General features: G+C 39.4%; 2 protein-coding genes across 2 annotated transcripts in view; both read right to left on the reverse strand.

The window, feature by feature from the left end:
* Nucleotides 1–1,565: 1,565 nt before the first annotated feature.
* prcp (prolylcarboxypeptidase (angiotensinase C)) lies at nt 1,566–23,433 on the reverse strand. The gene is made up of 9 exons (XM_080054065.1): nt 23,139–23,433; nt 18,255–18,395; nt 17,684–17,785; nt 15,845–16,026; nt 15,209–15,366; nt 13,668–13,840; nt 5,798–5,965; nt 4,586–4,773; nt 1,566–4,159 (listed from the first exon to the last, which is right to left on the reverse strand). Exons 1-9 carry the CDS (start codon nt 23,310–23,312, stop codon nt 3,937–3,939), a joined length of 1,509 nt encoding a protein of 502 aa, XP_079910191.1. The 5' UTR covers nt 23,313–23,433; the 3' UTR covers nt 1,566–3,936.
* Nucleotides 23,434–24,613: 1,180 nt separating this feature from the next.
* The window catches only part of rab30 (RAB30, member RAS oncogene family), a 5,690-nt gene continuing 2,957 nt past the window's right edge, over nt 24,614–27,346 (reverse strand). Inside the window, exon 5 of the mRNA XM_080053486.1 lies at nt 24,614–27,089. Within this exon, the coding sequence (XP_079909612.1) occupies nt 26,839–27,089 (251 nt within the window). The 3' untranslated portion in view covers nt 24,614–26,838. The remainder of the gene's footprint in view (nt 27,090–27,346) is intronic.

The raw sequence follows: 27,346 nt of genomic DNA on the forward strand, positions 1-27,346 counted from the left end.
GGCCTGTGTGTGTGTGTGTGTGTGTGTGTGTGTGTGTGTGTGTGTGTGTGTGTGTGTGTGTGTGTGTGTGTGTGTGTGTGTGTGTAATTATTTTTGTGAGAACCAATTTCATTTTATGACAAGTAAAAGTGAGGGAATGCACCATGTCAATGAGTGTCCTCACAACTATAGCCGTACAAATGTGTGCGTGTGTGTGTGTGTGTGTGTGTGTGTGTGTGTGTGTGTGTGTGTGTGTGTGTGTGTGTGTGTGTGTGTGTGTGTGTGTGTGTGTGTGTGTGTGTCACATCGAGCATCCCTATCCCTTGGGGTTTGTTAGCGCTGAATAAGTAAATTCTCAGGGACACAGAGGGCATGGCGACAGTGTTTAACAATATCTCAACAATATGCCGTTGTGTGGAGCTAACAACTCGCTGATTGCGGGCAAAAAAAGCCAAACTGATTAGTAATGATTTTTTCCTCCAAATTAAAAATCCCCCGAAGCTCCCAACACACACACACACACACACACACATAATGAGTTTTTGAAAATGTTAATGACAAGTTTAACCTCTAAAACAACCTCCTATTATAGGAATTTAATTAATAACTCCATAACAATTAACCTTATGGAGTCTTGAGAGGGGGAACAAGTATAGTTCTGATCTCAGTTAATATATTTTCCCCGCCATAGCCCGGCCCCTACAGATCTACAGCCCCTTTCAGCCTTTTCAACAACAATAGGAACTTGTTTCCGGGATATGTGCGTCAGTGAATGACCCACCAGCACAAAAGCCAAATCTCTTTGACTGAGGAAAGGGTTTTTTTTTTTTTTCAAGGAGGATATGTCTGACAGTGCCATGACTGTGGTGATGACATTTTGCCAGAATTGTAGCTGCTAGAAAAGAGAGTGGAAGGCAAAATCACTTTGGGCGGGCGTTACAAGCTCAGTGCACTTACATACACTGAATTTAAACAAGTAACAATATGGCTGCAGCTAGACCGACATTTTCTTACTATATATTTGTCACTAAAATTAAAAGTTTTGAATTTATGGATAAATGTACGGCGCTAATGACAGTTGAAATGAGTACAACTGAATTGTATGTAACATCACGTGAATTTTTCTTGTTCATAACGAAAGGCTTTTTAATGTGAGACAATGCAGGCTTCTTTTCAAGCACTGGCCAATATAGAGATTTTAGGCTATTTGCTTCCATAACATGTCTTCTTTCATGTAATACGGCCATTATCTCAACAATAATCTCAACTTCTAACGCACTCACATCAGTTCAAATGTCCATGATCATTCTTAGCACTATTCTGAAGGTTATTACAGAAGGATTTCTTCGTGTTTTAAAGAGATGCACATTCACGCATAGATATTGCCAAATTTGCACATGTACTCAAACAAAAACAAAAAATGTTTAAATAAAAAAATCAACTGGCAAACATAAAAAAAGACAAGATAAAACGAAAAAGAAAACCAACTATGTCTTCACAGGGAACTTCAAAAGACATCTGAAACCCTGCCGAGTCACTGCCTAACTTGTAACCTTCCATCACCCCTCCCTAACCTCTGTGGCACCCCAGGAGATGTATTAATAATATTCCTAGCAGGGGGTGGGGGGGGGGGGGCACCGCGGTCGTCTATGGGCCGACCCAGAACTGCAATTTAGGCCTGTCCACAGGGGTGGGGTCAGCTAGCGTAGCAGCACTCACCTCCCACTAGTCACTTTATTGGCCTCCTCAGATTTGGGTTTTATTAAATCTGAGGCACATGCAATTGTTCCTGCTGGGTGGAAATGGGTTAGCCTGTCTTAAAGGTGCAGTGTGCAGAAAAGGAAATTGGTTTTCTATTTTTTTATTTTTTTAAATAGACTCAGTAGAAATGGATTATAATATTTAAAAGTAGGTTTTAATTAGTGTATAATCACTTTTTTTTACCTTAGAATGAGCCTTTTATATCTACATAGGAGCGGGGCACTGAGGCCGCCATGTTTCTACAGTAGCACAGAATGGACAGACTTAACAGCCTTATGTGTTTTTATATATAGTGGGCGTCCTGGGGAAATGCACCTGTTGGAAGACCAAGAAGAAGAAGTACTATAGAATAAATAACTAAATACATCTTCACCTCATCACTTGATATTGTGGAAAGACTTGAGGCAGTGGTGGATGATGCCATCTTTAGTAACTAGCTTCTTGTCCTTGAAGGCCACCGTAGCTTCTGTAAATGCTCCAAACAGAAGGGTTAGCAAGGGAGCGTTGATTTGAAATTACAGCATATAAAATAAGGCCGTAGAAGAGACGAATAGAAACTTTTAAAAAGTCAAGTTTAATCTTACACTCAGTGAATTTAACATTTTCACACACACACAAAAATTGATTTTCTAAATATTTGGTGTCAAACTTTTCTCCTGAGACTAAAGTGTGAGGACTGTATGTACATTTAAAATGCATTTTCATGCATTTTGTAAAAACAAACATACCTGATTGACAGCGATGGCTTAATAAGACTTACTAGAAAAATTAACGTGAAGGGGTGTAGAGTTCAAACTGAATGACAAAAATTACGTTAAGATGTAACAAACTAGAATGACTCCCTTATTTTGACATTGACTTAAGGTGCTCCGATGAACTTTCAGTTTGTGTTGATTCTTGCACCCCCTTTGGACAAAAGCGGTAGTGTTTTTACTATGCCAGCTGTTGTTCCTGGGTGAGCGTACCCATAACAAAGGCATCAAGAAAAACTATATTAATATAGCATTCTTTGCACTGATGGTCTCATTTGCCGTTACATGTCCTTTCTGATCATCAGAGGAAAAATTAGACTGTTTCAGAAATTATTAAAAGTTCCTCATCAGATTCAGATTGATTGATTATTTTAAATTTTTTTCTCATAGCACCTTTAAAGCAAGAAATCACAAGTTGTGAGGCACAGACGCCTAAATACGTTGGTTTTGGCAATTTTTTTACATGGGATAAAAAACTAAATATGATTATTCCAGTGATTTGATTATTATAAAACAGACAATGTATTCCTCAAAATTCCCTTTTACATGTAATGGCAAACAAACCAATTGTTTTCGATAATACAGTACCCTTTAGGATCCAAGCCCTTAGAAGTATTTAGTTTGGCATCAAGAAATGGGAGTGTAGTGCACTGTAGCCGTATACTGCAGCACTGAACAAGGCTACATGATGAAGGTTAAACAATACTTTCAAGTTATCAATGATATTGTATTTGAAATCAAGAGACATTTTGAATTAAAGGTGGAGACAGCGATTCTTGAGAATGCTCGTTGTCAAAATCAGTGAATATCTCCTCACGATCCGCTACCTGTCCATTCTGAGTGTGCGCTGAAATAAAATCCAGTGTTATTACACAGCCTAGGCTCTGTAAACAGGTATGCTGCTAGCTACGGTGGGTTCCCTTTGTTTACATACCAGTTTTCAGAGCCTAGACTGTGTTTTTACACGGACGGACAGGTAGTGGATCATGAGGAGATATTCACTGATTTTTGGCAACAAGCTTTCTCCAGAATATTCTGCTGACTCCATCTTTAAAAAAAGAAAATCATGATTAATTGTTCAAATTGATTTCAAAAGGTAAACTTTGGCATAAAGACATTAAGAGCAAAAGCTATACAAATCCTGAATTTCCTGGATGTCCGTATCACATAACAAATTGCTTCTTTTCGAGCCTTAAGGCCTTTGCACACCGGGCGCGTTTTAGTCGTGCAATTTATTTGCGCGTTATTAATAATTACCGAATGTATATAGAGTCAATACAAGCTTCCACATCAGCACTGTAATCGCTACGTGAAATTGTTGCTTTTATTTTTTCAAACTGAGTTCGATTTTTCTAGGACGTTAGTGAGACGCGTCAAAATTCCCATTCCAAATGATTTGCTTTTTAGTGCCGTTTATTTGCGTCGCGCCCAGTGTAAAACTGCCTTAACCCCTTGATGTAGTTCGCGGTGTCTTCTTAGCTTTCCTGATCCACTCTTTAAAGTACATCAGCTCCAGTTGCCGTGCGTTACGGACGGAAGGCGTGTCATGCTCGTTGCTATAGCGCAGGTCCAGGTGATGCGCTCCGTCAGGAATCAAAATGGAAACCAGAGAATCTGAGATGTTCTGCGTCACTCCACCGGCGGACCACGGGTCAAGGCCGCCATTACTGGAACACAAGAACAAAGGACACGTGAAACTCAACTTATATGATCAGAATATACTTGTGTACAATATATGAAGACTTAAAAGGTGGTGTCAGGGATTCTGGAGAATGCTTGTTGTCAAAATCACTTCTTGTCAAAATCAGTGAATATCTCCTCACGATCTGCTACCTGTGTGTGTGCAATAAAAAAGAAAATCTAGGGTTAATACACAGTCTAGGCTATGCTTTGTAAACTGGTATGTTTAAAAAAAAAGGTTGTCCACCGTAGTTAGCAATATGCCCATTTACAGAGCCTAGGCTGTGTATTAGCACTGGATTTTTCCTTTCAAAGCACACTCGAAGATATTCACTGATTTTGACAACAATCGTTCTACAGAATCAACTTCAACTTTAATTGCGCTCATTGCACTAGAGAATCATTATATTTACCTGAATATGATGTTGCTATGCGAGGCGATGTCTTTGCCCCCGTAGACTGTCCCGGCCCAGTCAGCTCGCGGGCGGACACCAAACATGGAGAAACACTCGTCAGAAAACGCCTGGAAGTTCCACTCCTCGGGCTCAAACATATCCTGCACCCCATCTGTACACATGGGCATCACCATCTCTGTACAGGCCTGGGGGGAGGGATTTAACAAATATTCATTTAGTGGTGTAAATCACTGGTTTACAGAGCCTAGGCTGTATATTAACACAGCGATTCTGGAGAACGCTTGTTGTCAAAATCACTTTTTTGTCCATACTGTGTATGTGCAATGAAATTTTTTTTATGTTTATCCAGTTTAGGTTCTATAAACTGGTATATAACAAGCTGTGGTGGGCCATCTTTGTTTACATAACCTTTGTTTACATACCAGTTTACAGAGCCTAGGCTGTGTATTAACATAAAAGTCTTTTTCAGTGCACTCACAGTACGGACAGGTAGTGGATCGTGAGGAGATATTCACTGATTTTGACAACAAGCATTCTCCAGAATCACTGACTCTTTAGTGGCTTCATTTTTACAGATTATTTCAAAAAAGTAAAAATTTGGTAATTTTTTTAAATTATTTATGAAAAGTTAAAAATTAAATATTTGCAAATAATTTATATTTGCAAAAATCTCTTTTTACAGATAACTTAAAGGTTTCAACAATGAAAAGTCAATTTGTTAATCTTTCAGATAATTTATAAAAAAATTAAATTTGTTAATTAAAAAATTATTTTTCCAGTCGCAATTTTTTCATTTTTACAGACTATTTCAAAAAAGTCGAAAATAAAAAGCTCTGTAAAAAGAGCAAATCCGACTTTTATAAAAAAATTGTAAAATTATGAAAAATTCTACTTTTTTATTAATTATTTGCAAATATTTGATTTTTACCTTTTCATAAATAATTTTAAAAAATGACCAAATTTCGACTTTTTAGCAAATAATCTGTAAAAATAAAAATAAATTACGTCTTTGTAAAAATTATTTTTTTTAATGAACAAATTTCATCTTTTTAAAAATTATCTGAAAAATTACCAAATTTCTACTTTTTATTGTTGAAATCTGTAAGTTATATTTTTTGCTTCAGATTTGTCTTGTAGATATATATATATATATATATATATATATAAATAATAAATATAATAGATTTAATAGATATAAAGCCCTGGTACCTGATAGAACCATCCCATAAGCCCCAGGCTGCCGGTGGCGGTCTGTGACGTGTTCAGACATGACGAGCTTCCTGTGTAGTTATAATAAACCTTCGCTGCCATGGAGACGCCGCGTAGCAACTGCTGGTCGGATACGGCGGAATCGAACGCTAGACTTTTGCACACCACCTTAAGAACATAGCACAATAACAAGCAAAACATGAATGAGTTAACTACAAATCTGTGAGTAGTACATTACAGTGTAAAGCTGGGTCGGAGGATTTGGGGAGAAAATGGCAGTTGTGATAGAGATTTGAATCCAAATACCTCAACCGCTCCACTTGTTCTCTTTGGTCCCTCCCCTATGGTCCCTCCCTGACACGCTCTACACCATCAACGTTGTGCCAAAGTGAATGGACAGTCCCAACAGCCAATAAGAACAGAGAATTGGAGACTCGCTCTGATTGGTCAAAGTGTACAGCTCATGTTAACTTTGACCAATCAGAAATCACATACCCCAGCTTTAACCCATTGATGACTATGGCAATCTAGGATGCATGTCCTTAATGCCTGAGGGTTTTCTGAAAAAATAGTACGAATTGTCAAGTCTACCAAAACCTTAATATCTAAGCCTGTGTAGCACATAGAAACATGAAATCAAATACATTTAAAAGTTAAGGTTCACAGGTTTTATTTAAACATGCTCCCTTAGCGCTTACAAACCAACAAATATTTCTAAAAATCGTCAAAATTAGATGAATTAGAAAATTATTAAATATTGTTAATAAATAGATGCAATGGCCCTCATTTATCAATCTTGCGTAGACCAGAAAAATGGGTGTACGTACATTTCCACGCAAATCTCGGCATTTATCAATATGGACGTGAGCGTAGGGTACGCTCAAATCCCACGCCAGCTCTCAGCTCGTGTACGCAAATTTGAAAACAGCTTGGACTCGCAGTGCAGGCTGTGCCGGGTAGCCGATGACTTTGTTGGACAATTATTAGAAGATAATACAAATGCAGTGCAAATAAGACCGAAATAAAGATATTAATCACTTAAAAATTAGCAGCTTATGGTGTGCAACTGAGTAGGAGCTGATTCAATAGTGCGCACACCGGCCACTTAGGAGGGCTCTCCGTCTTGGAGCAGCTGGGGGGACACTGAGGCACGGGGGCTGCATTCATTCAAAATGTTAGCCTAAGTATTAAATAGGCCTATGTAGTAGACATACACTGCTCTTTATGATAAAAAAAATACACGGCACAACATTCAGCTTAAAATTGTATTTATTTGACGCACTTTGTAGATGTTAGTTCCTCTTTTAATGTGTCATTGATGCTAAAGCGAGCGATTTATTTCCACCGTTAACCGGCACGTTGTTCCTATCTGCTGGTGGAGCAGGACGGTGGGCGCTCTCACAGCTGATCGCTGCCGGGTCGGCTTGTGCAGCTGACGGCCGGGCTGACCACTCGTGCCAAGCGCATGCTGTCAGTAGGCCTATAACGCAAAATGTGTTATTTTTAGTTTTTAAAACCCTTTTGAATAGTGCTATCTAAAAGGGCCAATACATTCTAATCATTCAAATCTCTGCAGACGTGTATTTATTTTATGGGGACCATTATCGGACAGTTGGTGCGTCTTTTTCTCCTCCACCACTTATATTATGCCCGCAGCCCCGCACCCCCAGTTGGTTGCATTTCAGAACAGCAACACGCTTTTTTTAGTGGCGATTTTGAGTCAACACCATGACGCTGTTGACCGCAGCAGTTATTTCCTTCCTAACTGCTGCCTTCTGTCGTTCTTTGATGCTGCTTGTAGGCTAGTCTCGCAAAGCCAGACCAAACTACAGCAAGTAGTAGGGTCTGGAAGCACTCTGTTTAGAGCCGTCTATTCGGATGGGGAAACCGGGGAAACTGGGCTAGCCTGTTTGTATTTGTTTAAACCAATCACAATCATCTAGGGCGGGGCTAACCCCGGGAAGCAGCAGCGGTGTCCTGCAAAATAGTGCCGGGGGGGGACTTATTTTGATGGAACGTCTTTACGTCCAGAGACTGTCAGAGAAATGGCTAAACCCGCAAACGCCACACAAAAACTATTAAAGACAAAAGGAATATACATAGTGTGTTGCTTTCTAACCAGCATGTCAAGACACCATACACTTTAGCCCCCGAGGAGCTCACGGGATAACTTAACCGGAGTTAACTAGCCACCCACGTAGTGTTATCTCTGGTAACATTATCATCGGCGGTTGAGAGGACGGCTACGGCGGTCGAGTAGAATTTTTATCATTCGAGAACTTATGTCACCACCTCCTATCGCTGTAGTCAGAGCCGTAGTCCGTCTGTTTACAGGCAGAACAGGGTTTTGACGTTGTGAGCGCTACACCAACTGCAGCAAGTAGCCGTAAGAGTTGCTAGGTGATAGTGGAAGCCGTTGGAATCTTTCCCCGTCGCTAAAACACCGCTGCATAGTCCCTAATTCACCAAAGAAAGGGAACGGCGGATCTTAATCTAGCTGGTTATAAGGTCCGGTGCTCAATTCAAACCCCCACGCTTCATTTTCCAGAGTTTATGAGGGTATTTCTGCCCGGGGGTAGTTGTACAATGAAGTTGGACAGCTAGGCTAAGCTAGGATGCATCCCGGACCGCCGCCGCCAATATTATTATCCCGAAGTATCGCCACACTTTATATCTGTCTACAGTAATGTGACTTCTCACACCCTGTGTGTGTGTGTGTGTGTGTGTGTGTGTGTGTGTGAGAGAGAGAGAGAGCGCTGCACATAAGCACACGGGTTGACTGAGCGAATTGTTTCCGAATTTGAGGGGGATCACAATAGGGGAAAGCCAGCAACCGGGGGCTGCGTAGCTTTTCGACGCAAGCGAATAGACGCTGGCGGAAGTGGTCATGCCAGACTACTTGTAGGCTAATGCTCCGAAATGAAACTCTTTTTTTTCTACTTTCGCTGTTAGGCCCTTTCCCAAATGACTCCCTATGCACTCCCACTCCGTGAGCGAGTGTGACTCGCTGTGGAGTCACCCTCGCGGCTGTGGAGTGCCACTCGATCATTAAGGGGAGGGTATAACAACGGCGCGGCTTTGGCAAGCCCTCGCCTCTGTCAGACGGAAACAGGAAGAAACCTGGAGACACTAGTTAACTGTTAAGTCTTTATTTCTCACCCTAAAATAAAATTCCACCACTTTTATATTTGACCTGAAACACTCTTTACATTCATAAGCTACGCATGTGAGAGTAAATGTAGTATTGAATAAAAACAAACTCACTCCCATGATTTTTTGGCTGCATAATTTATTTTTTCTTAAACATTTTGTAGCCTAACTGCATATTCTTAATTTTACCAGCTCAGTCTGTAGTGGAGAAAACGGGTGGGTGTTTGATCCGCTGTTTAATTATCCTTTTAGTTTACATGCACAGCAGCATACAAAACCAGGGAAAAGAACAATAGTCTGCTAAAGCATGTATTCCACTTGTCATGATCTGCCATTACGACCGGCGAATCGCGGCAGTTAATTAGCGTGCATAAATTATAATGCACTGCAAGGGTGGTCATAAATAAGAAAAGTCATGCGCTCCAGCTGACTGACGTCACCGCCGCTATTACTACCCCTCATTGGCTTTAACAGTAACACAAATCTTACTAACAATTTAAGGAAATAATAATCACTGTCCCTTATTAACTTGTGGGCATTTTCTTCATCTGCTTCGTTTTATCTTTTATCCACGCCTTGAAAATACACTAACGGTAGACAAGTGGCATAATCAAATCAACAAGTGTAAAACAACATGTTAATTCCAAAATTCTAGGCTACCCTCTGGTTCCGTCATTTAGGGCTATGCATAAAAATAAACAATCAAATGTCTGTTTGAGGTAAGAGAACGTTTCATTTATAATTCGGGAAACAAACTCCATGGAACTCTCATTTGTAAGTTAGCTCCTCCATTCCGGACTTAATTGATTGGCGGACATCTGTGTCAAACGTAGGGCTAAGCCACTATCGATGCAGACTCGGTGATCGAGGGCTTTACAACCCACTCACACTCGAGGCTCTGTGGTTTGGGACGACACTCAATATGGCGGGCCCTCCTCGCGAACGCGCAAACGGAGGGATAGTGGATAGGGATAGGGTGTAGGGGGTGGATCTAGATTGGGCCTTATTCTGTCAATTTCTACTTCAGGGAAATGCCGTATTGCGCATATCCATGTCGTAAAACCTCTGGGCGAGGCCTCTAAACTGAGAAAATATAGGGGCGTGATACCCTCGTTTTCATCCGCCGCATTTATCAATATATGGCCTGGCGTACGCTGAGATTGGCGAGATACGCCTGTTTGATAAATCCCACGCGATACCTGGCGTAGGGAGGTATTTGCGCCAGAATCTGCACCAGTTTCCACGCAAAATTGATAAATGAGGGCCAATGTGTTGTGTGATTTTCGTCAGTAGTCTATAGTAGACCTTGATTCTGTGCACCAAACGCCACTAACTGTTCTGTCGCCGACATAGCTGGCGTATTTTTTTTATTATTTTGTTTTATTTTTTTGATTGACATGATTTTCGGCAAACCACACAACTTTTGGGTGGTCACGTGGTCTTCAAAAAATCAACAAAACCCACCTCGTGTATTTGAACCAATGACAGTGCATTCTATGCTGGGAATGCCATGAAAATTAGATAAAGTAATAATGCTGTGCGACGCAGCATCAGGCAGGAGAGCCTATGTGGCATCGCGCAGCAGCCGTCATCAATGGGTTAAGCATAAAGATATCAACAGCTTATTTTTATGCCTTTGTGAATGGTTGAAGGACCGAAGCGTGGCTGAATGTCCGTCCGGGCAATTCTTGTGAACACAATATCTCAAGAACGCTTTGAGGGATTTTCTTCAAACTTCGCAACAATTTCGACTCCGACTCGAACATGAACTGACAAGATATTGAAGGTCATAGGTCACTATTGAAGGTCAAAGGTCACTGGGACCTCATATTGAAGGTCATAGGTCACTGGGACCTCATATTGAAGGTCATAGGTCACTGGGACCTCATGCCTAATGAACGCAATATCTCAAGAACACTTTGAGGGATTTTTTCTTCAAACTTTGCACCAATGTTGACTCCGACTTAATATTTAATTATACTTCATCATATTTTCCCAGTTGAATCAGAGCAAAGGCATCAATGAATATTCTTTAGACTGATGGTCGTGTTTGCAGGTCATTTATGATCATCAGAGGAAATCATTTAACTGTTTCATAAACATTTAAAAGTTCCTCATAGGATTTTTTAAATTCAGATCCAACCATGTGAATACATAACAGGTTAAGCACGCTGTTAAAATAAATTAACAACTTCTTTTTTCTCATTAAAATAACATTAAAAATACCTAATCCCCCTATATCCGTGTTGTTTACTACACTGGCGATTGCTTTTCTTGTGGCCCTTAAAGTGTTTTTCCACATAAAAAGTAGTGGCGCCTGATTTGCATATGAAATTCCCTGGAATGAAGTTGAATTTATTGCTCTAATCTTGGCACGAGATGGTAAAAAAAAACGGCCATTAACTTAAACGATCAAAATCGAAAGGGTTTTGCACTCCTTACTAAAACTACTGGTTTTGTTTGACTATAAACGGTTGATTTCTCGGGGAGGGTAAGAAAGTGTGGATAATAAATATTTGTTTTTGAGCTTTTTGTTGAATTTTGCTGCGTGTGTGTTGTTATGGTTTCAGCAGCGGAGTTGGCGGCTGTTGTTCTACGGTCTTTGTAAGGCGGAGAAACTGGGGCTTTTCTTGTTTAAGGGGTTGGAAGGGGAAGTGTGTGTGTGTGTGTGTGTGTGTGTGTGTGTGTGTGTGTGTGTGTGTGTGTGTGTGTGTGTGTGTGTGTGTGTGTGTGTGTGCGGGCTAAGGGAGGAGTTGGTGGTCGATGGATGAGGAAGGTCCAAGCAAAAGATTTATACCATGAAAACACACACACACACACACACACACACACACACACACAGCAAAAGCATCTTCTTCTCCGTACTTTTCAGATAGGATTAGGCTTATACATTCATTTCTGCCAACAGATTTCCCGTCTCTAAGCTCTCAATAGCCCGTTCTCACACTCACTCACATAATCACATTAGCTTTGTCATTAAAAAAGGCTCCTCTTTGCACCCACTGCCTAAACCGCTTACACCACCCATAGGGGTCGCATACATTAAAGTTGCAGTGCGTAGAACTTATTGGTTATTTTTCAGGACGGACTCTGTACAAATGGAATATAATATTTTTCATTACGTTTTTATTAGTGTATAATCGCTGTTGTTGTTTCTTTAATTTCCCTTAAATGAGCCTTTTATATCTATATAAGAGTGAGTTGTGCCATGTGTCTACAGTTGCCCAGAACGGACAAACTTAACGGCCTTATGCATTTTTATATATAGTGGGCTTCCTGGGGAAATGCACCTGTTGGAAGACCAAGAAGAAGAAATGCTATAGAATAAATAACTAAATACATCTTCACCTCATCACTTGATATTGTGGAAAGACTTGAGGCAGTGGTGGATGATGCCATCTTTAGTAACTAGCCTCTTGTCCTTGGAGGCCACCGTAGCTTCTGTAATTTCTTGCAAAGGGAAGGGTTAGCAAGGGAGCGTTGATATATAGAACATTCCCCACTAAATGACACCAAAATATACCGTTATTATTACACGCTGCACCTTTTAGAATGGTTGAGAAAAGTTTCAACAAAGTGCGGTTGTTTTTGTGTTAATTTTGGCAGGTTATCCGATCACTTTTTTACATGAAGTGTTACAATTATCAAGTGTTTGTCATTCATGTATAAAATGATGCTTTCTATTTTGTGTAACATCATTATTTTCTGTATGATAATTTCTGTTTTCTTTTACATGTTTCGAAATAAATTTCAATCAAATCAAACTCTTTTACTTCAAGTGTCCAGTGAAGTATTTGTTACAAGCTCATTCAGATGAGAGTGGAAGTGAACCAGTGTTTTAATGGCCGAGTGAGCTGCTCTGGGTGAGTGTCAATGTGCAAATCAAAAGCACTATTGGTTTGAGGGACAGAGAAATGAATGGTGGCTTACTTGTAGCTGCTCATCTCAAGAATACTTCAAATCCTTATGAATATTGATGAAGTTAATTGACAGCTGTTGTAAACAAAAGCTCTGACGACCACAACAAGCACTTGTAACACAATCGGCTGAATCGCACATTCATTTAGATTAAGGAACAGGCTGCCAGACCAAATCCAGGGGCCAAGCCAAAGGTAAACAAAATCTACATTTAAAGGTGCAGTGTGTTATATTGGTGTGTTTTGGCATCGTCTAGTTGTGAAAAATTTAGATTAACCCTTCCATTTTGGAGAATTGAGAATTTACAGAAGCTACGGTGGCCTTCAAGGACAAGAAGCTAGTTTTCCTAAGACGCCCACTATATATATATATATAAAAACACATAAGGCCTAAAGGCCATGAAGTTTGTCCATTCTTTGATACTGTAGAAACATGGGGGTCTAACATTGCAACATGCCCGCTCCTATATAGATATAAAAGGCTCATTCTAAAAAGGTAAAAAAATATATATATATTTTCAAGAAATTATACACTAACCACTACATCACGAGCACCCCCACAATTTTTTTTATTTTTTAAGATTATTTTTTTTGCATTTTCAAGCTTTATTTGACAGTACAGTGTTGAAATGGGGAGACAGAGAGAGAGAGGGGATAACATGCCACAGGTCAGATTTGAACCAGCAACCACTGCAACGAAGGCCAGAGCCAATATGGTATACACTCTATCCACTACACCACCACAATTATTGTTTTTTTTTACTGACTAACACTGATACTACTCATTAGTCTGTTGTGTGTACCTGTATGGGCCAGGGAGGCAGAGGCTGCAGGAAGTTGGCCTCATAGGGATAGTCGACCATGGCCAGGTTGACCCAGGTCTCCTGCAGCCAGCTCTTAAAGCTCAGAGCATCAGCCTGCTGCTTCAGAGGAGAACACAGGCTGAACTCTGAGGACAGCCACGCAAGACCCGACGCTAGGCAACACAGAGAGAGAGACATGGTTTATTTATTTGTCTTAACCTTTATTTCTACAGGTAAATCCCATTGAGACCGGAGACTCTTTTTCAAGGGAGACCTGTTCCCATTTACACGTTACCATTCACACACACATTCATACACCGATAGCAGGCTAACTATCGACATTCACACGAGGCAAGGTGGGTGAAGTGTCTCGCCCAAGGACACAACAACCATGACACAAGTGGCAGGGTGGGGATCGAACCGCCAACCCTTTGATCATTGGCCGACCCGCTCTACCACCTGAGCCACAGTCGCCCAATCCTTTTTCATGTGAACTGCACTGTGTATTTAAAATCATGCATGTCTGTCTACTTAAGCAATAATGGAGAATGCTTGTTGTCAAAATCACATTTAGTCAAAATTATTAGTGAATATCTCGTCACCATCTGCCACCTGTCTGTAGTGTGTGAACACTGAAAAGAAAATCCAGTGATAATACACAGCCTAGGCTCTGTAAACGGGCATGTTGCTTGCTTTGGTGGGGCCTTTTGTTTACATTCCCTTTGTTTATATGCCCGTTTACAGAGCCTAAGCTGTGTATTAACACTGGATTTTACGGACAGGTAGCGGATCATGAGGAGATATTCACTTATTTTGATAAAAAAATAAATAAATACAACAAGCGTTCTCCAGAAGCACTGACTCCACCTTTAATCTACTACAATACAGGGTACCGCTACTGACATTGTTGTTTGAACCAGGATAAGACAAGATTTATTTTGTTGGCATTATTTATTAAAGCATTTAAATTATAGCTTCTATAAGACTTCACAGGTGTGGTATTAAAACATCATGATAGCTTTATTTGCTGAAAGGTAATAAAAACAACATCATTGCATTGCTGTTACAGGGTGCTCAATCTCAACGATCCAAAACACAATCAAATAAAAATAGTTTAGAATATAAACAAAATAACTCAAATGATTATGTAGAGACACATTATTTGCAGGCCAAAACATTGGTTTTCCAAGCTCTGGTAATTGTTTTGATTTGTGTCTATTTTGCTTCCATAACATCTTCTTAGTAGTATAAATAAAAGGTCCAAAATGTACATTGAGGTGTTTATTTGACTGAACCTTGTCTGTTTGTGTCTGTATATTTCTCCTAAACAACCATCTTTAGCGGCCATTATCTCAACATTAGTTTTTTTTTTCAATACTCTAAAAATCTCAACTTCTAAAGCACTTACATCAACATAACTTTCCACTCTCATTCCTAGCACTATTCTGAAGGTTATTACAGAAGGATTTGTTCATATGTTGTTAACTGTCTGATTTATGACACATTTTATTCTAAACCTTGTCTGTATGTGTGTAACTTACCAGTGGAGGACAGGTTGTTAATAGCGTTCCAGGACTTTCGGATGTTCACGTCACAGTTGAATCCGCTGCTGGCGAAGTCCTGACTCACTATTCTATAGAACGCTCCGCACGGAACCATGCCGGGGAACTGCCATATGGGCGCAGAGGCGGCTAGCGCTCTGAAAATACACAAACACATTTAGACAATAAGACAAGCTGCACATCCATAATACCGGAGATAATTGTAGAATGTGTGTCAGACCTGCAGTGTTAGGGAGATGAGAACTAGATGTAAATAGACTAAAAGTTTGAATACATTTGGCAGTAGCTTGCTGGTTGTTCAACTACATTCATATTTGCATAGCGATTCGAGTACTTTAATTTATTTTGTTGAAATGTTTTGTGCAGTTAACTAGTGAAACTACAAACTACAAACATTTTGGAGTTATAAAAGGAAAGGACAACCATTTACCATTGCATCTCTTATTCAACCCCCATTTTACAACAAAAATTTGAACCAATTTGCACTTTTTTAGTCCCTTCAATACACTCAGTGGCATTGTGTGCTGGCATTTGACTTTTCTATTTTTTTGTATTAAATATGCAAAGTTGCCTGGGGAAATCAAACCTGAAGGTCCCCAAAACTACACCACTTACCCTACGACTATGTTGGGGTATTTCATCCTGAACCAGGCGGCGAGCATCCCTCCATAGGACCCTCCCACTGCGATAACGGGGCTCAGCTGGGCCGAGGGCAAACTGCTCTTTAAGGTTTGAATCAAAACAGCAAAGTCTGCCAGCGCCTGCTCCGACGTCAGGTAGTTCAGGTGTTTACTGTCCTGTAAGCATATGACAAGGAAAGTTTTCATTTAACCCTTATTTATACTCGAGAGATCAATTGAGGGGTGACCCTCATTTGCAATGATGTCGAGTCAAACAAATGCAAGGCAAAAACAACAACACAGACACAATATACAATCAGGGCTGTACAGTGCGACAGTTTTGATCGCATTTGCTACTGAAATTGATCACGTGCGATGATGAATTCAAGTCCAGTCGCACCAGTGCTAATGAGCAGATGCTGTCTGTTTGAGACACAGAGGAGCTATGCACAATACTGCTTAGAGGGCTCTACATTAACACTCTCCAAATGCGGGTGAATGTAGTCTTAGGCGAGTAAGTTATTAAGTCTACCCTCCACTTTGGCCGGTGAAAGATGTGTGCTCGGGATCTGTGCTTTGTGCGGCGATTATAGCTTCTAACTTCACCAACGGTTAAAACAGGAAGGAGACGGCTCTCTTTACATTAACGCAGTCAAGTTAGTGCGTGTGCAAACAGAACATTTCCTGTGCGCCTTCACAATAAAAGTCGGTTACTATCCAAATGCGAGTTGACTCTTATTTTGAAGCAGGTAAGAACAGGAAGTTAGCGCTTCTCAGCCCTGCAGTCAACCATGGACCTATAAAGAAAGCAGTCAACAGCAGTAACTATCTATGATTTAAACAAAGATTGACACAACCTATTTAACTTGGCCTAAATTGTATAACTATGTTTACTAATTTATTTAATAGGCTATATGTTCAATGTTTTAAAGTATGGTTTTCATTAAAAGAATGAAATGTTCTAAAAATGTGTGTTATTATTAGCCTAATATAATAATGATATGTTTATAAAAATATATAGGTATAGACATTATTTTTATAGTTCTATGGGGGGGAAATAATTCTGAATCAGCAAAAAAATTGCCATTGGCAGGTTAGACTATTTTGTCTAAATTGCAATCAGTGCACCCCTATTCATTTTTCTACAATTATTACTGCACACTAGGATATCATATTCATTGAGAATCTCAAATAAAACCAAGATGACATGCTCAAAGGTAATTAGAGCTAAATGCAAGGGATAGGGTCATGCAAGTTTTCGATCATTCTTTGTGTGCTACCAAATTTATTTTTGTGCTACTGAATTGTTTTGCTTGCTAGCACCAGTGCTACCACTTTAAAAAATAAGCGTACAGCCCTGACAATGCATTCATTTATATGAAAAACTTACGCACTATGGCTTTAAAAGGTGCAACATGTCGTATTATCCACAAATAAAAAATAGCAAAACTTTAGTTTTCCTAATTTTTTACATTTTCACAGGGCATGGTTTTGTTAATAACGTTCATTTGCTTCTGGCTGGGAACCCCAAAAAAGTAGAAAAAAAACATGTAATCAATCATACTAAACCATATTTTAATCAGGCTTAAATATCCTCCTATAATAATCCTTCACTTGGGGCGTTCCGGTGGTGTAGTGGATAGAGCGCGTACCATATTGGCTCCGGCCTTCGTTGCAGTGGTCGCGGGTTCAGATCCGACCCGTGGATCTTTACTGCAGGTCATCCCCCCTCTCTCTCTCTCTCTTTCTCCCCATTTCAACTCTGTACTATCTAATAAAGCTTGAAAATGCCAAAAAATTGTCTTTAAAAAAATATATATAATCCTTCACTTACACTGTAGGAGTCTTGTCCGAATGGCAACGACTCTCCATAGTAACGATGTTCAGCGAAAACCAGCATGGCGCCCAACTCTTCCGCTACTTCCCACATGAAACCCTGCAGAGAAATAATTAATGAATTAGACTGAGGGTTATGTACAGTGTGAATGCCCACCATCTCTACCAGTGTGTCCTTGAGCAAGGCACTTAAAAGGTGTAGTCAGTGATCCTGGAGATTTCTTGTTGTCAAAAACACTTCTTGTCAAAATTAGTGAATATCTCCTCACGATCCGCTACCTGTCCGTACTTTACATGATCAAAAAATATATCCAAGAAAAACTACATAAAAATAGCATTCTTTGCACAGATGGTCTCGTTTGCTGTTACATGTAATTTATGATCATCAGAGGGAAAATTTGAGTTATATAAAGTATATAGAAAGTTCCTCGTAGCACCTTTAAAGCAAGTATTAAGTTTCGAGGCACAGACGCCTAAATACGTAAGTTTTAGCAAATGTTTTACATGGGATAAAAAACTAACTTAAATGCTTATTAACTTAAATGCTTATCAACTGATGGTATATTTACAGTGTTGTTGCAGAACCATGCGATGTCACCCTCGTTGCCGGTGTAGAACAGAATGGGTCCGCCGGGCGTCTGCCAGTGTCTGTCTGACACCAGGTATCTCTGCTTAAAGGTCCCATCCTCCAGGAACCCAAAATGATCGATCTAGAACAAAAAGAAAAATTATTTTATACCTTCTGCTGTACGTCCAGGTTTTTTTTCTTAGCAGTAGAATCAACAACTGAAACATTTCTTGGGCTATTCTTGGGAATTTTTTCATGCTGAGAAATACAGAGAGAGTTTTGTGGAGCTGATGGGCTTACCGACATATTATAAAGTTATGCACTATAGCTTTAAAAGTGCATCATGTAGTATTATCCACAATACAGAATTGCAATACAAATCAGAAAAAAACTGACTAATTTAATGATGTTAAAATGTACACATGGCATCTTAAATGATGCCGACAAGTCCGCAAAAACTTCTTTATCTGCCCTCGTGTCTATGGTGATGTGAAATGACCATCCCAAGGTAATTAGCCCCAATTTGTATACAAAAATGTTTGAGCAATTTATCAGATGCCACATTAGTTCCACTTTAGACAAGCTCTGGGATATCCTTTCAGTAAAAACGTCAGTGATTCCGTGCTATCTTCACCCCTTTTCAACTATATTTTCTGAATTCTCTGTTAAACAAAAGCAAAATCTTCCCGGAGTAGACAACCCCCCGTTTAGCTGATGTATTTCCCAAGCCCTTGAAAACGGTCCCAACACTAAATACAAAATGTTTTTTTGTATCCTTGGCAAATTCAAAAGGAAGCAGTCATTTTATGAGCCCATGACAGCTGAAAGATACTCTGGGGCCTCAATGTGCTTATTCAAGCTACACTTGGCACTGATTTTGAGTGTGAGGGAGACAGTTTAAAAGAAATGTGGGCAGTTTGGCAGCCATACGTTTCAATGGGAGGCTATGGGTTAGGCAAAGTTTAAGGATAAACAGTTTTCTGTTTTTTTCAAGCACTGGACGATTTTGAGATTTTTGTCTATTTTGCTTCCATAACATGTCTTCTTTCATACTAGTATACATGGTCTAAAATGTACATTTAGGTGTTTATTTTACTCAACCTTGTTTGTTTGTGTCTGTAGATTTCTCCTATACAACCATCTTTAACGGCTATTATCTCAACATTAGGTTTTTATTCAATACTCTGAACAAAAAATCTCAACTTCTAAAACACTTACATCAACTTAACTTTCCATAATCAGTCTTAGCACTATTGTGAAGGTTATTACAGAAGGATTTGTTCATATGTTGTTAATTGTCTGATTTATGAGTATTTTTTTTCTTTAAAACATGCTGAAAATGCACTTTAAGACCTGTACATAGTAATTGTTGATTCATAAAATGCTAAACGCTCAATCTAAAGTAGTTGAATGTCGAATGTGTTTCACTAAAAGGCCTGCTGGTGAATACTGTATAACGTGCACTCAGCCACTCAGTATGCTCATCACAGAAGCTTTAACATTGGTTTCATAACAGATCCACGCCCTGATAAGTGGCGCCCCCATGTGGCAACTGCAGGCAGCACCGCCACTGCAACAGTTTGTTTCAATTAAAATTCAACTCACGTCTACTGATTCTGAACCAAGTACTTAGCTGCTCCACAAAGACAGACACTGAATCTGATGTGTTACAGTCAGTGGTGGACAAAGGTACTAAACTTGACCCCAGTACTTAAAGGTGCAGTGTGTAACTTTCGGTTGTGTCAGAGAAGTGAACATTTTCTAATGTATATTCTCAGAACTGAATAAACAAACTTTCCTCACAGGAAAAATGTGATCCCTGGAACACTGTTTGAAGTTGGAAAGCTACTAAAAAAGTTACTGTTTGTCACTTGTTGTTTACAGCAGCAGGGCCCACAGTTTGGTTTACAAATATATTCTATTCTTATGATTAGTAGGTTCCTCAGAATGTTTTTTTCTGATTCATGATGATAGAATAATTCAATGCTAAGGATTATATGTAGAGAGAGAAAATATGTTTTGTAAACTAACTGCAGGCCCAGTAAATGTAAACAAATCCCCTTCCCCTGAAACTGCTTACTGCAGTACAGGACTCAATAACATTTACTATGTTACTGGTTACATACAGTTTAGCGACATGAGAAATAAACAAAAAAACACAAACTTAAAACTTCAACAGTTCATTTTCACACACACACACACACACACACACACACACAAACTTCAACAGTTAATTTTGAGGATGCTTAAAGGAAACTTCCATTCATTGTCCTGATGCAAGATGCAGTCAAGAGGATTTCCTCTGGACAAACTGCTAGATCACTTGGTGCGCTCATCACAGCCGCTCCCACACACGCACACACAAACTCTCTTGCATGCACACACTCTCTCTCTCTCTCTCTCTCTCTCTCTCTCTCTCTCTCTCTCTCACGCACGCACATAGAAAAAAGGGCCGCTTGATTGATGTAAATAAATAAAAATGGCTACTAGAACAGCAAGCAGTGGACAACAAGGTACCAGAACAGTTTTCTCCCACAAACAGTCAGGCTGCTGAATATCTGCCCCTTCTGTCCCTTCTGCTATATTGCCCATCCCAAACTGTCTGATACAACTCCAAATGTCACTTTGACATCAAATAGTTCAGTCACTTTAAATATGTTTACACAACTCTCCGAATGCTAGGTCAAATCTGTAAAGTCACTATTAATGCAATTTTTTTTTAAATGCTTCTCAATGTCACTATCATCTTTACATTCATCCTTGATAGACACTTTCATATGCACCAGGCACTTGACACTTTTACAGTTGTTTGAGAAGACTTGGGCAGAAGTGCTTTTACAGGGGCATAAAATACATCAAGATTAGACATTAGAAATTGCATGTAAGAGAACAAAGCCATTTTTAGATAAGACAGCCAACCCAAGCCCTAACCCCTAACCCTAACCCTTGATTGGTTAAAAGAAAAAAATAAACTCATCAGACAAGACAATGGGCGTCCTAAAAGAAGGAAATGGTGTTTATCTTCTTGTTGTCGTGGTGATTAGGCAGGAAGTCGTGGGCTGGACCAGGTGTGGTCCATTGTTCACTGATCTAAATGCTGAGCAGCAAAGACACAATATAAACTGGTAGATAGTTCAGGCTGCGATAAAGGGTTGATTTGATTTTCAGTTAATAGATTAAGATTGGGACAATTTAACATCAGAAAATAGTGAACAATTCTCAGCTCTATTTTATAAAGGAGGGCATGTCTTATTTTGGTTTAAATCTGATTAATTATTATGTTTAATAATTTAATAATTTACGAGGTCACTGTTCTTCTTATTTGTTTAATGAAACATTGTCAGTTTCACATTTTCTACACCACCTAACATGACAACAAATAGTGTGCTGTTGTCAAAATCAGTGAATATCTCCTCATGATCCGCTACCGGTTTGTAATGTGTGTGCGCTGGAAACAGGCATGTTGTTATGATCGGTTAACAGCAGGTTACATAGCCTAGACTGTGTATTAACAGAATTGCTGACTCAACCTTTGAGACAAAAGGCTAAATTTACCTTTCACATGACAATAACATGACACAAGCTCAGTCTGCTGACTGTGTGAGTCAAGTTCACATGTCACTAAAGCGTGATGCTGCTGTGTAAGGTATTACAGCATACACACTGACACACGCAATCTACAGACAGACGGACGGACAGACAGACAGATGGATAGATAGCTAGACAGACAGATAGACATATAGACAGATATATAGACAGACAGACAGACAGACAGACAGACAGACAGACAGACCGCTTGAGCGTTTTTAGAGTGTAGGCTCAAGTCGACATGCATTAGTGTACCTTTAATGTTTTGCACTAATGAATTGAGGTCCTTTTACATTTTAAAACTCATAGACAGACAGACAGACAGACAGACAGACAGACAGACAGACCGACAGACAGACAGACAGACACATGCAATCTACAGACAGACAGATGGACAGACAGACAGATACTTTATTTTATTTCTTATCTCCATAGGGAGACATTCCTGTATATGAACGCTGAATGAAGATCACTCAAAGCGCCCGCAGGTAAAGTGTTTCACATTCACTAGACCCTGGAGACCCTGTTAGGCTTTGAGCCAGCAGCTGTGTGTGTGTGTGTGTGTGTGTGTGTGTGTGTGTGTGTGTGTGTGTGTGTGTGTGTGTGTGTGTGTGTGTGTGTGTGTGTGTGTGTGTGTGTGTGTGTGTGTGTGTGTGTGTGTGTGTGTGTGTGTGTGTGTGTGTGTGTTCCTTCACTACACTACAGGAAGCCCGAGGGAAACACCTATTGTCTGCAGACACAACACACACAATAAACTTTTGCTGAATTAAATGGTTGAACTTTGGAAAGAGCAAGTGGTGCAGAATTGAGTAAACACAGCAGCCATGTAATATACTAGTATTAAGCAGTGGTGTGTGGAGTACTGACATGCTATACTTGAGTAAAATTAAAGATATCTTAGGTAAGTTTTAATCTCTGATCTTGAGTGATGCTAGTTTGCTAAGATATTTTCATCTCTATAGTCATGCATTATACATGTGTCTCTCTCTATTCCTATTATTATGTTGCTTAAAATTGTTGTTTGGTCCTTACAAAAATAAACATAAAGGAGACAAAAAGCCAATATTCTATTAAATTGTCATGTTTTCAGTGTCTTGTTTGAATTCAACTAACCCCATTCTCCCCTACTCCTCTAGACTATTAAATTCAGTTCTTAAAAGCAACAACACAAACTATTTTTTAAAAGTGAAGTGAAAGAAGAAGCGAAAGAAGAAGAAAAAACTGATTTAAACAAACTTTTTAAAGAGAATTTTCAAAATAAAATAGAAAATACCAAACCATATATATTCAAACTTACCCTCTGGTCAAAATAAAAGGTCTCGTAGCTGATGGGGGTCCTGGTGGAGTGAGGTAGCCCGCCGCTATGCCTCGCTGTGCGGCTGAAAAGTTGTGATTTGAGGGCGATCACGTGCAAAGAGCCGATACATAGCGTTAAGATGCAGGTAGCTACAATTCTGTCCAGAACCTCCATCCTTCACTGCGCCTACTGTCAAACAATGCGCAATACTAACTGATCCTATGCGCTAGATAACTCGGTCGCATGGTGTGTGTGTTGTGTGAGTGTGCATTGGGGAAGAGCAGCCTAGACCTGTCCCATACAAGACAGGAAGTAAGTCTCGCCTGTCAGCAAATCCCAAATCCACGCTGTGTTGTGAGACAGCCAGGGTTGCCAGGTCTGATTTTTATAAGCGATTTTGATTTTGATATTTTTTGGAAAGTTACTTACTAATATTGGCTGTCGTGGGTTGCAGTTGTTTTTTTTCTTAAGTGTGTTGTCTTTATAAATTGTATCTTGTTTTCTATGTTCATATTGTTGGTGAGCTTTTAGTTTGAAACTGAATTGTTGCCTAATGTTTGCATGATACACTTCTGCTGTGTGACCATATTATGAACCACATTTTTGTTGGCTAGTTGGTTTTTGCTCAACTTTGTCGCAAGTTGTTGCAAGTTGCAGTACTTTTGGAATTGTTTAAAATCCAAAATAAATCCAATCATATTTTTTAAAACTTTCTACAGGCCTGGTTGCTTGTTTCCCTCGTGACTCGCCAGATCTGGCAACACTGGAGACAGCGTGTGACCTATATTTAGATGTTTAGTAGCAGCAGATTCAGTATCCATAGGGACCAACGTCTACACAACATTTTAACAACTCTAATTTCATTGAAGCGCAAGTTGGCATAAAGCAAAAAGAGGTAGTCCATAGATATATATAGGCCTATATTTACTTTATATACTAGGCCTGCTCATGTAAATACGCTCGCAAGGGTTTATGGGAGTTTGAGTTCCTAAGTCAGTAACAAGCGGCTCTCTCAAAGGAGAAGTAGGCTATGCAGTAGCCTATACCGGAAACATGCTTCACTAAACCTAATCTTATAATAGGTCCACGGCGCTAAAATATGTTTAGTATAAATATGTAGATAGACCATGAGATAGACAGCCTAGAGTTATTTAAAATTGCCAAACTTCCAGACTTTTGGTATAAACATAATACTGAAAAACAGACGTAGTTATGTACTGTGGCCACGAGAGGGCAGTGTGCACTAATTAACTCCACAAGAATCAAGGCAGACATTATGGCATAGTATGTCAAATGTTTAAACAAATTGCCATTGACGTGTATTTTTTACAGTCTATAGTTAAAAATGTAAACAAATTAATTGTCTTTGTATCTATGAAAACTGTCATTTTAATATTCTGACTTTTGAATAGGTTTGTGAGCGTCCAATAATAAGCAATAATAACATGACAAAACCACGATATTTAGTGTCAGTATTTAATGTTATACAGAGGCGTTTTTAAGGATTATTTTGAACATATAAAGGAAGAGAAGCACAACAATCCCAGTAGTGTTTTCCATTGTATTTCCCAAACTGTGTCGACAAGAAAATGCAAAGGATTAAAAAAATCATTAAAAATGCAATAAAATGTTAATTTCAAGGTAAAGAAAAATAAAATTCTCGCATCTCGGACAGGGAGATTACTACAAAATAAAACATTTAAAATCAAAGTGCCATGATGTACTAACAATTCTGTACAACAACAAAAAAAAATTACGATAAAAATTAAGTGTGTGCAGTTTATGGCATTTGTGCAATACAGTTCATTACAGTTATGGAAAATATATATGAATGAGAAAGTTAGACACTACAAATTATGGCAAAAAACATGCTGGACAATCAGGAACCTTTCACAATAAAAGCATATGAAATTACATCAATTCATATACGAAAAACTACACCTTCAAAACTATAAATAAAATGTGAATTTCATGGTTAGGCCGCAACGACAAAGGCAGAAATACGTATTCAATCTATGGTCAAAAGAAACATTTGACAATCAAAATTAAGTCGAGTCGTTAATTAAACTGTTTATAATTCCTACTTATGACTTAAGCAACTTCTTCATAATATATCAAATGACTAATCGCAGGTTTGCTAACAAAATAAGAGCGTCACAGAATACTGTTTCAATGGACTATACGTGTGTTTCATTACGTATTGTAGCAGCAGGTAAAAACCTTACATTGGGAAAAAACATTTCACAGTTTTTTGTGATGACGAAATTCGATTATGAAAGTTTCAGAGCAGTAAAGTGGGAGAATGAATGATTGTGCGACGGATTTTTAGTTGAAATTGCAAAACTTTTTTTTTGCAACTACACTTGACCTAAAGGCACTACAAGGAACTTTCAGCTTGTGTTAATTCTTGCACCCCCTTTAGACAGAAGCGGTAGTGTTTTTACTACTCCAGCTGTTGTTCCTGGGTGAGCTTACCCATGACAAAGGCATTAAGAAAAACTATTTAAAAAATAGCATTCTTTTCACTTATGGTCTCGTTTGCTGTTACATGTAATTTATGATCAGAGGAAAACTGAGACTGTTTAAGAAATATTTAAAAGTTCCTTGTAGCTACTTTAATCTCAAAATTCCTACCATATGTAAACATATTGTTACCTACCGATAACCTCCTATGATCGGGATTTGTGACTCTAGTTGTCAGCTTTGTGGAACCTGTAACAAAATACCTGGTGGAACTTTAATCACATAATACTGCTGGTGAATATTTATGTGAAATTAAATATTCTGCCACTGATTTCACCACGGAGAGGATAAAACAGAGCCCTAGATACTTCATAATATCCTGCTGCTTTGAGGACAGTGTTCTCCACAATGGCAGCGTCTATAGGTGCCAACACACTGCATACCGCCGCGCGGCGAGTTTACATAGAAAGTCAATGTATTTCGCGCGCCGATAGCCAATTAGCGTTGAGCTCCTCCCGACGTCACTCACTTCGGGACGACGGACAGAGGAAATTAAGATGGATGAAAACATAATAGTCACAGTTTGCTCCCATAAGTTCTGTGAATAGCCTATGTGTCTGTTGCCTGCTGTGTACAGTTATGAGTTTTGCTCATAACTGTACAAGTTAGCACCGGTTAGCTTGGGTAAAGCACCATCAGCACAGCAGACTGGTGCTCTCAGCACCGGTTAGCACCAGCGCCAGCATATCCCCAGAGTAGGAGAAGGCTACTCTGGTCGGGCGGCCGGCGGCAGACACAATATGACCCAATATGATCACGCGGCGCGGAACCTGCGATTCGCACGGCCAACCGCCGCGCCGCGGGGTGCAGTGTGTTGGCACCTTTAAAATGCTTATCCCTGGAAGGCCAGACTAACGTTTACTAAGGGCCCAAATCCACATAGCGGGTTTTTTTTCTTCACTTTTTGGATTAAATTATAGTGAAAAAATTATAATGTATGCACCTGTATTGTTTTGTCTTGTTGATAAAAATGCAGTAACGTCACCAGCGTGTTTTTAAAAGTTGAGCAAGATTTTTAACTCGAAGCGGCCACACAAAAAGAGCTCTGTCCTCATTGACAATAATCGAAAGGAAAAAACGCTATGTGGACACGGGCCCTAACTCTTTTTGTTCATCTTACAAAAGGCATAGATGGGGGCTAGAAATTCAAATGGCTAAGGACTAAGAGTAGAGGCTTTTAAACGTTCTTGCAGCAGCTTAAGTAGCTGATGGCTTTCCCCTCTCCGAGCGTGGGCGCAGTGTCATTGTTGTCCAGCTTGTTTTGCTTTGCGTCCTGGATGAGTTCACAGGCCAGATCCAGAAACAGCTTCTCCACGTTGTCGCTCTCCTTAGCCGATGTCTCCAGATACAACATGCTCTGGGAATCTGCAAAGTCTTCTGCCCGCTGACGCAGCACCTCTCGCTTCTCTGTCAGATCAATCTTATTACCTGGAAAGACACAGGAAAAATGAATATGTCAATTTATAGTTTTTTTCATTTTATAAATCAAAAAATTACTATGAACAGGTCTTAAAAATGGAAAGTTGAGTTGATGTAAGTGCTTTAGAAATTGAGATTCTTGGTTCAGATTATTAGGGGGAAAAAAACTCATGGTGAGATAATGGCCGTTAAAGATTGTTCAATAGGAGAAATATACAGACGCATAGAGACAAGGTTTAGTCAAATAAACACCTTAATGTACATGT

Source organism: Ammodytes marinus, assembly GCF_949987685.1.
Source record: "Ammodytes marinus genome assembly, chromosome: 3".
Lineage (NCBI taxonomy): Eukaryota > Metazoa > Chordata > Actinopteri > Uranoscopiformes > Ammodytidae > Ammodytes > Ammodytes marinus.

Coding starts and splice junctions, on each gene's coding strand:
- prcp (XM_080054065.1), bottom strand. CDS start 23,312: ATGGAGGTTCTGGACAGAATTGTAGCTACCTGCATCTTAACGCTATGT. Junction 13,841..15,208: donor TAACAACCTGTCCTCCACTG/GTAAGTTACACA, acceptor TGTGTTGCCTAG/CGTCGGGTCTTGCGTGGCTG. Junction 5,966..13,667: donor TGCCTCCCTGGCCCATACAG/GTACACACAACA, acceptor TATGTTCTTAAG/GTGGTGTGCAAAAGTCTAGC.